Raw genomic sequence first — 12,476 nt, forward strand, 5'->3', positions numbered from 1 at the left:
CCCAAATTTCAATAGTTATTTTGTATTGAATGGACTTGGGCAGAGAATAAGTTTTTCTTTATAAAAATTACAGACGAGACATTTGTGAACTAGTCTACGAAACTATTAGGATGGGTAATAACCAGGAATCTTCCTTTGAAATATATTTCTTCTAATATTGTAGTGTTCTGATATTCTTTTGTGGATTTCGTTTGTCTAACCTAAGAATAGGATGAGGATACAAGGATTTGAATAATCTGAGGTGAGAAGATTTAAGTTAACTTGATTAATTAAGAATTAAATATCCTACTGTTCCCGACTAGTTTTGCAAACAATATAGGGGAAGAGGATTCAGAAGGCATTTAGAAATAATGTAGTTAATAAATTCAGATTCAGCAAAACTAATCTGGTATTCATGAATAGGGGATTTCAGATCTGTCTGTAAAAATAAAGAATTATTGTGAACAGAACAAGGATTTAAATGTTTTGTAAAATATACAGAGTTGTTTGCACCATATGTTTGAGGTTTCTCCTTTGAATTATGAACAGATTGTCAAATAGGCAGGCACCTGAACAGTGGTTCAGGGAGAGTTGTTTTGGTAATCACATGCTATTATTTTCATATTATATGGATAAGATTGGGATTGTGTTTTTACCTTGCAGCCCTGATGTCCTAAAGGAGGACGAAACGCGTTGGCTGTAAAAACACTAATGCCTGTGAAGTTGGGATGATTTTTGAGGATATAAATCCTATTTAAAATAAAGATCAGAACTTGAAGCAAACATCTTAAGGACCTTCTTAAACTTTCTTTGGTACTTCAGTATTTGATTGTTAAATTTGAACATATATGGAACGCTCCTTCTTGAATATTGTAAACTTAGGCCATTATAGAAGGCGATGTCATCCAGAGGCGAAGCTTTCGAGAGATAGCAGGTTATCTCCTCCTCTGGGGCTTTCCATGTTGAGGTCGTTCCATTGATCCTCAAAAGCCTCAGAGGCTACTTCTTCCTCTGGGGCATCGATGTACTCTTCGACGCGTGGTACGGGGATTGGAGGGAAATCGAGAATTTCTTCTTACTCTTCAGAGTCCTCTGTGCCTTCGGCGTCAACATTTTCGGTGTCAACTATGGGAATCACAGGCATACAGAATCACTTGAGCGATTCAAACTCCTTTTTCTTTTGAAGGAGTGCCGCAATTTTTGCCTCGCGGTGTTATTTCTTCCTTTAGACCTCGAGGGCTCTCTCGGCTTCAATGACCAGAGATTTCCTCTTCTTTGGAGTGGTGGACTCAGTCTTCGTCGGCGACGTAGTTCCCTTCACAGGTTCGTGGTCGGCCCTCAGCTTCTGTGCCTTAAGCCATCCTCCCTTCTCTGAGTCCCTCTGCAGGTTTCCATGGGGTTCTTTGGATCGCAGCTGACCTTCAATCGCCTTTTTATTCAGCGTCGAGGCTGCCTTAGGCGGTGCCTTTTTATTGAGGTCCTTCAGTTCTGACGGATGTGTCTTACCTGGTCTTTTTTTCAGCGTCTTTCACCATTTTTTTCTGAGTGCGATTTTTCTTGACTTCTCCCTCGAGAAATTAGACGTCCAATCCTTCCTGCGTGGACCATGCTGGGACCCCTTGGTCCTCATCGTCGCTGGAGAGACTGAAGTCTTTCAAGGAAGGATTCTTCTGCCCTAGGGACATTGTCGCGTAGTTGCCATCTCTCTGCTTTCAGCGTGTCCTGAGAGTCTTCGACAAACACCGCGCAGGCCTCGCAATCCTGGTCTTTTTGCTCCTTGGGCAGACAGAGGTTGCACACATTGTGTGGGTCGCGTTGGGCGAATTTGTGGTGGCACTTGTGGCAGAATTTGAAAGGGATATTTTCCATGGCCCCTACCTTGCCATTCGTCACGTACTGGAGGGGTTTGGTATTAAAGACGTCATCTCCGAAAGCCAGTTGTGTTCTCAGGTCGCGTAGTGGAAGCAATTTTAGTTTTTCTTCAAAATATCGAGTTTTCGGGGATTTTCAGCAATTTTCCGGAGCGTTCCCTTTTGCTTCCAGACCCAACGGCGGAAAAAAGAATCTGAAGATGGCTACTACGCACAACCACCTCCAGGGCGCCGTCTGACGGTATGCAGGGGACAGACCTGGCATCAAATGGTGGTTGACAATGCCCAAAACACAAAAAATAAAACCACAAAAAAAAAAAAAAAAAAAAAAAAAAGAAGAAGAAGAAAACCAAGACTATTCCGGACCCAACCACGAGATGGGAAAATGATGCTCAGCATTTGAATCCAGGAAAGTATTCACAGTGCATAACAGTGTTATCGGTTTAACAGTAAGTGCTTCTGGGATGAACCAACAGCTGAGCAGGTAAGTTAGAAGGCTCGGGGACATAGGTGCACCTCGAGTTCTCTTTTCCAGGGTGGCTGGATACAGGGGTGTCTTGAGGTCTGATTTAACCTTACTGGGCCTCTTGCAGTTGGTGGGTCTCCGTACAGAGGCTGCAGGCAACGTTGGGGAGTCCTCGATGGGACTACCCACGGTAGACTCGGACTCTGGAGTGCTGGGGGACCTCGCTAGGACCAGTGGGCCACCCGGATTCAGGCTGTAGGCCTCGGGTGCCGTGGTGGTTCCAGGCATCTGGTTTCTCACCAGGCTCAGTCTATCTTGGGAGTTTCTTTTTAACAGATCCGCTGTTCACAGGAGATCCAGTCTTTGTTGAAGGCAGTCAGTCCTTCCAGGGTTCTGGACGTTGCTGGCTGCAGGACAAGGTGACTTTTGGCGCAGGATCTCTGGAAACTGGGCCGGTAGGGCTGGAGCCAAGCCAGTTCTTCTCTGCAGTCTCCTCTGCTGGGAGTCTTTTCCATCCTTCTTCGTAGGTTGAGGGAATCTGTCTTCTTGGTTCAGGGCTGCCTCCTAAATACTGCATTTAGGGGGCGTTTTAGGGGTATCGAGGTCAGTAGCCAATGGGCTACTGACCTTAGGGTGATCACACCCTTGGTGTGCTCACCCCACATTGGAGAGTGGGCACAATCTCTAATCCTGATTGGAGTGTACCTGCCATTTGCATGATGGCAGGGACTGAAGAGTGGGCTTCACCACGCTTCCCCCACCTGAGGGGTGGGGTTGGCAGAGGTGGGTACACCTTCTGGGCTGCTCAAATATTTTACCGCCCGTCTTCCCGCTGAAAAGGAGGGGAGACAGGAAGGGGGCCTTCTTTCTTGCATGGTATGCCCCCACTTTTTGCTGAATTGCTGAATGTACTTTGGCAGGAGCCCAGGGCACACTCAGTCAATCAGGTGTCCAGGGCCTATGTTCCTTCCCAAAAAATTATGCTGAAACCTAAAACCCAATTTGGCAAACCCTGGCAACATACCTTCAATACTAGGACCGGTGAGGCCCTAATCTCCACGCACAGTTGCGTTCAGGTAGATACCTTGAAACTTCTCAAAACTGTAGTTGTTCTTAAACAGACTCAATCCAACATTGTGGTGAATAAATGAAAAAAATTTTTTGAAGCAATATCTCAATGATTATAGCAATTTATTCATTGCAAAAGTAATTGTTGATTAAATCTTCATTCGTTTCTTCGTACAAATCCAAATTACACTCTTACAAGAAGTTCACTTTTTGTAAATGCCCAAAGCATTTCGAGCCAACCGGCTCTTCGTCAGGGGCTAAGTATCTAAAGAAATAAATAAACAGTACATATTTACACGATAAACGTTACAATGATGACAAAACATCAGTTTGCAAATGCATGATCAAACTCAAAATTTCATAACAACATTCCATGCTGAAACACGACTGGGTAGTAAGTTCAGTGACCGAATAATGACCCAGAATGACCATCACCAAGAAATATTTGAATAAAGTTATAGTGAAGAAAACGAAAAAAACCCAATGAAACTGTTACCTTATGGATCAATGAAAAATCGCTAATCAAAACGAAGAATTCAATCTGAAAACAGAACACACTGAAATGTCGTTTCTAAGCAAAGAGAAAGAAACTGACAAGAGCGATAAAATGAAAAAATCAAATGAAAAATCTTACCGACGTAGTACAACGTGGTCGATTCAATCGACCACGTTGTACTACGTCGGTAAGATTTTTCATTTGATTTTTTCATTTTATCGCTCTTGTCAGTTTCTTTCTCTTTGCTTAGAAACGACATTTCAGTGTGTTCTGTTTTCAGATTGAATTCTTCGTTTTGATTAGCGATTTTTCATTGATCCATAAGGTAACAGTTTCATTGGGTTTTTTTCGTTTTCTTCACTATAACTTTATTCAAATATTTCTTGGTGATGGTCATTCTGGGTCATTATTCGGTCACTGAACTTACTACCCAGTCGTGTTTCAGCATGGAATGTTATGAAATTTTGAGTTTGATCATGCATTTGCAAACTGATGTTTTGTCATCATTGTAACGTTTATCGTGTAAATATGTACTGTTTATTTATTTCTTTAGATACTTATCCCCTGACGAAGAGCCGGTTGGCTTGAAATGCATTGGGCATTTACAAAAAGTGAACTTCTTGTAAGAGTGTAATTTGGATTTGTACGAAGAAACGAATGAAGATTTAATCAACAATTACTTTTGCAATGAATAAATTGCTATAATCATTGAGATATTGCTTCAAAAAAATTTTTTTCATTTATTCACCACAATGTTGGATTGAGTCTGTTTAAGAACAACTACAGTTTTGAGAAGTTTCAAGGTATCCACCTGAACGCAACTGTGCGTGGAGATTAGGGCCTCACCGGTCCTAGTATTGAAGGTTTGAAGTGTCAGGAATCCATGACTTTTGGAATCCACTCCACAGCACGCTATCCAAAAATAAGTGTTAAACGAGTAAAACATTGTTACAAACACGAACTCGGAGTGCCTCTACCACCCATTTTGTTAAACCCTGGCAACATGTCATCCCCTGGTAGATGGTACCCTAGGTACCCAGGGCCTTGTGCCACCCTTAGAGGCCCAGTACCCTGACAAAAACACTGCCCTTGCAGGCTGAGTGTCTGGGTATAGAACAAAACAGAGTCTTGACATGGCACACATCCCTGTGAGCCATGCCCACAACATACACTGCCCTGGCATACATCAGCCACCCCTCTAGCTGGGTGCCCTATGCCAGTGGTGTGGGTACAGGAGCATGAGCCCAGTGACCCTACAGTACCCAGGTCCATTCCTGGGCACTGTTAGTGCAGTACTGCCATTAAGAGTATATGGTGCTGGGAGGTCGTCAACACGAACTCCACAGCACCATGATGGCTACACTGAAGACTGAGAAGTTTGGTTTGACACTTCTCAGCACAGTAAACCCACACTGATGCCAGTGTGGGATTTACTGTAAGATACACGACAGAGGGCATCTTAGAGATGCCCCCCTGACCCTAACCTACAATCCACATCTGGTCTGAGGGGCTGCCTAGGCTGCCACACAGCAGACATGTTGCTGGACCCCTGGGTAGAGAGCCATCCGCTCTCCTGGGCCTGCAATAATGCACATCCTGGGCGAGGTGTTAGGTCTCCATCCCAGGATGGGCAGGGGAAGCTTCAAAGGCATGCCACCTTTGTGAGCTTCTCGAGGCCACTTGCTGTACCCAGCAACTGGCCCCTACCGGTTCTAAACCCCCTCTCTGGTGGGAAGACTGGCCGGAAACCCCAAAGAAGGACAGGGGGTGCGCCAGCCTCTGCCAACCCCACCCCTCAGGTGGGGGAGGCGAGGTGAAGCACATCCCCGGGCTCTAGCCATCTTGATGGGGAGCCCTGCCCAATCAGGACTAGGCCACGGCCCCCCTCCCACGGAAGAGTGGCAGGATAGGGGGTGTACCCACCCCAGAGCAGGGACCCAGTGGTCCATGCCCTTTACCTACATGCAACACCCCTAAATTTAGTATTTAGGGGCACCCTGAACCTTCCTTCCTCAGATTTTAGATTCCTAAACAGCAAAGATCAAGAAGACCAGCCATGCAGCTTCTAACAAGAGGAAGACACCAACTGCTTTGGCCCCAGCCCTACCGGCCTGTCAACCCTCAAACCTGCTCCTGCTAAATCCCGGCATCTCCCGTGGCCAGCAACCTCACAAACCCCAGAGGACCTGGCTACCTTGTGACTGAGCATCTGGGACTCCAACAATCAGTGGCACTGCTCAAAGCAAGTAACTGACCCCTGCCACCAGCCAGGAACCGCGAACCCGGCACACTCTGCACCCGCCAAGCCTGGCCTGTGCTGGAGTGGACAAAGACCTCGAGGATGTCCCCCCTGGCAACTGTGACCCCGAATCTGGCACCCAAGGACCCACCTCAGCGCTCCTGACGACACCTTCAGCCTCAGAACCAGGGACCCCACCCTTGGATATGGTATGGAATAGGTGGACACTTTTCTTGTTTTGACTTTTTGGGTGAAAAGGAATTACCTATTACGTATTATTTGTATGAATATTTGCTTGTGTTTTTTGGTCTTTTGTATATAATTGTTGTATATATGCGTCTCTAAATGTGTATACTGTATGTTTGAAAAAAGTGTGAAAACAGGATGAAGTATATCCCTGGATTACTATAATTAACATTTTTAATCATGTTTTCAATGGTATGTGATCATTGCCTATTTTAAGCATGATATTGAATTACAGGACATTGTCCCTATTATTTGAGAATTTATAGTCCCCTATTATTAAAGAGTATAGATATCGATCCCTCCTTTCCATTTTGTGTCCTTACAAGGACTGAGTGTGTACAACAAATACTTTACACGGTCCCCTGATACTGCCTTACTGCTCGACCAAGCTACCACTTTAGAGAGTAAGGTTTTATCTAACTTTAGCCTCTGCCAAACCTCTGGGGACTGTGGACTCTGTGCACACTGTACCTATTTGGGAACAGTATATAAAGAGCCACTTTCTTACAGGGAGGCAATACTTGGCTTCAATGCCAAGAACCATGACACTGGTGACACACAGAATATTACGAATCAGAGCCATTCTTTGGTGCAATTCACTTTCAGAAACTGCTTTACACTCAAAATAAATTGGGATGTTTGCATCGCCTAATCTCTACAAAAGACATGTTTAATTTTGGTGTCATTTAAATCATTAAATACTTTTTTTTAATGTTATTAAAGTGTTTGTGGTCATGAAACATTCTCTCACAAAGAGGGTAAGGGGAAGCACAGGATTCCTCAAATGAACTGGCTTTTACTTCCGAAATCTAGATTGGTTAAATGCATGGGAGTTTAGCCACAGCTCACTGCAAGACTGAGTGGTCTATCTCCGCAAGATACAAATCCGATTACCTACATAGTGCTGTAGTGTTGTTAGCCTGTGACCCCCTAGGATACACATACATGACATACGTGGTAACTCCCCAACTGATTCATGACCTCAAGAAAGGATCTTGCAGTCCTCATGAAGCAGTATATGGACAGTAATGAAAATAAAAAGCAGACGCATCATAGTGCAAGATTTACAAGAGTCAAATTGACCTAGGCGGGACATTTGGGAATACAAACATAAAACCACATTCTCAGCTCTAGCTTGGACTCTGAAATTGATAGATTAATTTGCTTGTCAAATAGAAGGAATGTAAAAAGTGAGAGAACATCCACCACAGCTTTGTATAGATATCTTATGAGCACTATGGCCATCTTAGCATGCTGACAGATGTGTCTCAGAAAGTGATTATAGCTATGGCTGTGTTAATTAACTACAAATAGAGGAGATGGAGGCTGGGCAGAAGAGGCTTCTACTGAAAACTGGTGTGTTGCTACTAGAGGCTCTTACAAAGAAAGCGGTAGTTTTCAAGTTAACAAAACACATGTATTAACTGTATTAAACTTTATTCAAAGAAAACCACCAAGAAAGAAAATCAAGAGACCCTGTGTGTGCAATTACATAAACCTCCGTTCTTTCATCATAATTCAGCTCAGTTTCATAGCCATAAACAACCCCCAATCCCGAAACCCTTACTTTGTATCTTCTTTCAGTTAAGAGCACACACAATTGTAGCTCAATCTCTCTAGACCAATCATTTTAGAATAAAGTTCAAATATAAGATCTAAGGCAATCATGAATTATACAGGAAAAGATAAAGTTGAGATTATCAAATTCAATGATAGCTCCATACCAATGCATCTGCGTTGTGCTTCAGCTTTTTTGCTTCTTGCAGGTAGTGATCTGCTGAGAAACTGCTGCAGAAAAACAAGAAATTAGAATTATAAATGCTATGACCTTACATAACAGAACTCAAGGAGGTTAGCAAGCATGACTAAGATGAAAATCATCAACTCCCTTCTAACTGAAACTACAGTGCAAATCCTTTACACCTTAGGGCACCGAATCTCCACGATTAGTGAAGTCAAACAGTCTAGGCTTACTCTAAATTGGTACTAGTTAGAAGCTCATATGCATCACAGATAAGTCAGTCTATATAATAGCAGGATTGATTTTTACTGACAAAAAATGCAGCCTCAAATTATGATAAACTGCATAGTCAGAGGACTCAAATCATCGGGGACAGAGAAATAAACACAATTTGTTAATTGTGTTTTGTTACTACTCTAGATTTTGTTTTTTCTTTTTACAGGCCATATAGCCAATGGTTTACTGGCCCTATGGCCAATGTTAACCTATAGGTCTGCATTTGAGTGAACTCGTCCAATTTACCAGACTGTCACAGAACATCTAAACAATTTTATTTTTTAAACTATTCTTATTTTGTAAAAACACAACCAATACCCATGTTAGCACCTTGTATCAAGCAGGATACCATAATATTTCAGATAACCTCCCTGAATTATCCCTTCCAAACCACAACCCCGTCCCAGACAAAGGATATACGACGTCTCAAGAATTCAGGCAAATATCCCCTACGTTCAAGAGGACTGTTCTAACTGTGGGCTAGGTACAGAGACCTGCCCGTTGCCGGAGTCCCTCCCGAACTCCGGCCCAGATGCCCCCCCAGCTGTGGGTAGCCCCTGCAACCCACAGCCCCTGTTGGACCTATTGCCCGTTTCATTCTATGCATAAGCACCCTCGTGTATTAGGATATGTGCATTAAACGCAACGGCACTAGTCGAAAAAATGCTCTGAAGACCAACTTCAAGGCCTGTCAGCTTAGGAGAGTAGTAGCCAATGGACTACCTACCCCTGGGTTCACTACTCCTATAGGAAGTGGGCATAACCATGTCTCTGTTTCCTAAAATCTGCCATCACCAAGATGGACAAAATTTCAGTGAGTGGGGCACATCCAGCAGCTCACCTTAGGGCTGTGACTGACCTGGGTGTTCGTCACTACTACTTCACATACTAATTCCCCGCCTGTCCTGGTGCCAAATGGGACTCCGGGATGGGGTGGCATCTCCCAGGTATGGGGGATGCCATGGTCGCATATCAAAGGCCACAAAGGTTTGAAGCCTCTGGCCTTGGTATGCTGATTGTTAGCCATCCTGTATAGAGGAGGTGTAAAGACCTGCTGCCAAAGCAGGCATTGTTCCTGACCTCTGAGAGCAGGGTTCTCACCTCCTAGAGGGTCAGAAACGCATCTGTGGTGGCAGGCTGGACTGTAGGAAATTGCTATCTTTTTGCATGGCTACCCGTACTTTTTGCTAAACTGCTGATGTACTTTTGACTGAGTGTGCCCTGTGTTCCTGCCAAACCGGTACCCAGGGCATAGCTATGTTTTTTCCCTAAAACTGCATTAAGAGAAAACCCAATTGGCAATCTTTGGCCACAGGCATCCGTCAGTCCCTTGTAAATGGTACCACAGGAAAGGCCTCTAAGGGTTGCAGCACTTATTGTGCCCACCGATAGAGATAGAGATTATATATATGGAATATGCTATTTACCAGTATGCATCTGTTCTTGGCATGTAGAGCTGCAGATCTATACACTGTGCATAGCTCGCCATCTGGTGTTGGGCCCGGATGTTTGCAGTTTGTTTTTCCTCTTGGAAAGTCTTTGGAAGTCACGAGTTCGGTGACTCCTCCTCTGGTTGGTATTGCGCATGGGCTTCGGCTCCATCCTCAGATTGTTTTTCGCCAGCAGGGAAAGATGGAGCGTAGTAGTAACAGTAAAGAAATCCATGTGTATTGTATCTAAATAAGATAAGACTGGAACGGATACAGGAGGCGGGTGGGCTTGTATAGATCTGCAGCTCTACATGCCAAGAACAGATGTATACTGGTAAATAGCATATTCCGTTCGAGGCATATGAGCTGCAGATTATACACTGTGCATAGATTATATAGCAGTACCCAAACCTAGCAGCGACCACCGGCATCCGTTGCAGTTGTTTGAAACAGTGTTTTTAGTACAGCTTGGCCCACACTAGCTTGTTGCTTGGTTTGCACATCTACACAGTAATGTTTTGTGAAGGTGTGCGGTGTTGACCATGTCGCTGCTTTGCAGATGTCATCTAGTGGTATGTTCCCTAGGAAAGCCATAGAAACCCCTATCTTCCTTGTAGAGTGGGCTTTAGGGGGAACAGATAGCGTTCGTTTTGCTTTGTGGTAGCAAGTCTGTATGCATTTTACAATCCACCTAGCTATCCCTGATTTAGAAATAGGGTTGCCTTTGTGTGGTGGGGAGAAGGAGATAAATAGCTATTTGGTTTTCCTGAAAGGTTGTGTCCTTTGGATCTAGTAAAGTAAAGCCCTTTTAACATCCAGTGTGTGTAAAGCCCTTTCCGCAACTGTTTGGGTTTGCGAGAAAAAGACTGGTAATTCTACCGACTGGTTTAGATGGAATGGAGAAATGACTTTGGGTAGAAGTTTGGGGTTTGGTGCGGAGTACAACCTTGTTCTGATGCATCTGGAGAAAAGGTTCCTGTATAGTGAGTGCTTGTATTTCACTAACCATCCTGAGGGAAGTGATGGCCACTAGGAAAGCCGTTTTCCATGTGAGAAATTGCAGCTCACATTTATGTAATGGTTCGAAAGGGGGTCCCATTAACCGTGTGAGGACTATATTCAAGTTCCAGACAGGTGAGGGTGGTACTCTGGGTGGAATTACTCTTTTGAGGCCTTCCATAAAGGCTTTGATGGCAGGCACTTTGAAAAGTGAGAGGTGCTGCCTGTTCTGTAAATAAGCAGCAATTGCAGCGAGGTGTAACCGAATGGAAGTATATGCTAGGGTACACCTTTGTAAATGGAGTAAATAACATATAATGTGTTGTATGGATACATTTAAAGGATTGATTGTGTTGTTGTGGCAGTAAACAACAAACCTTTTCCACTTTGCTGCATAGCACGCTCTAGTAGTAGGGCGTCTAGCTTCCCTGATAATGTTCATGCAATCAGGGGGAAGGTTAAGGTATCCGAATTCTAGGACCTCAGGAGCCAGATCGCAAGGCTGAGCTGGGTCCGGGTGCCAGATCTCTCCATGGTTCTGGGTTAGGAGGCATGGTGAGAGGTGTAGCTTTTGGTGTGGTACTACTGAGAGTTCCAGCAGTGTGGTGTACCACGGTTGTCTGGCCCATGTTGGAGCTACTAGGATCAGAGTTAGGGAATGCTGTTGTAGCTTTCGCACCACTAATGGAATAAGTGGGAGAGGTGGAAAAGTGTATGCAAATTTGTTTGACCAGTTCATCCATATCGCATTGCCTTTGGACAATGGGTGTGGATATCTGGCGGCGAAGCTTCGGCATTTTTTGTTTTCGTGGGTGGCAAATAGGTCTATGTGTGGATGCCCCCACTTCTGAAAGAACGGGTGATGGACTTGTGGGTGAAGTTCCCACTCGTGGATCTGCTGTGTCTGCCTGCTAAGCAGATCTGCCACGGTGTTTTGGACTCCTGGGACGTGTTGGGCTAGGAGAAAAATCTTTTGTGGAATTGCCCATCTCCATATGCTCTGTGCAAACAGAGAGCTGTGGAGAGTGTGTGCCCCCCTGTTTTTGAATGTAGTACATGGCAGTCATGTTGTCTGTGCGAATGAGGACTGCCTTGCCTGAAATCTGCGTCTGGAAGGATTTTAGGGCGAGGGAGATCACCAGTAACTCCAGATGGTTGATGTGGAGTAACTTCTGTTGCGGCATCCATGTGCCTTGTGCTGTGAGATGTAACAGATGAGCTCCCCAGCCGGAGAGCGATGCATCTGTTAGGATTATTTGTGGGATCGGGTCCAGGAACGGTCGGCCTCTGGAAAGGTTTGTGGTGTTCCACCACTGCAGAGAGCGATCTGTCAGTTGTCCCTGGGCCTGGTTCCACTGGCGCGCTAAGCACTCTTGGAGTGGACGGATTTGGAGTCTTGCATGGGGCACTATAAAGATGCAAGAGGCCCTATGAGCTGCATAAACACTCTTGCTGGGAGAGAGTGTTGACATAGGAATTGTTGACGCAGAGCCTGTATTTTTGCAATCCTGGCAGGATTGGGATAGGCTATGGCTTTTGAGGTGTCTATGGTGGCTCTGAGATATTGTTTTGTGTGTGATGGTACCAGGTGGGATTTTTGATGGTTCACCGTGAAACCTAGCTGGTGAAGTAGTTGGACCGTAGCGGCGGTATGTTGCACACATT

The 12,476-nt window shown here is 44.7% G+C and overlaps 1 protein-coding gene across 2 annotated transcripts in view; it reads right to left on the minus strand.

Annotated features, from left to right (window-relative positions):
* The window catches only part of AFF4 (ALF transcription elongation factor 4), an 862,537-nt gene that overhangs the window by 222,585 nt on the left and 627,476 nt on the right, over positions 1-12,476 (minus strand). For both annotated transcript variants that reach the window (XM_085618067.1, XM_085618066.1), the window contains exon 17: positions 8,090-8,153. In XM_085618067.1, coding sequence (XP_085474193.1) covers positions 8,090-8,153 — 64 coding nt within the window. The remainder of the gene's footprint in view (positions 1-8,089; positions 8,154-12,476) is intronic.

Source organism: Triturus cristatus, chromosome 7, assembly GCF_964204655.1.
Source record: "Triturus cristatus chromosome 7, aTriCri1.1, whole genome shotgun sequence".
Lineage (NCBI taxonomy): Eukaryota > Metazoa > Chordata > Amphibia > Caudata > Salamandridae > Triturus > Triturus cristatus.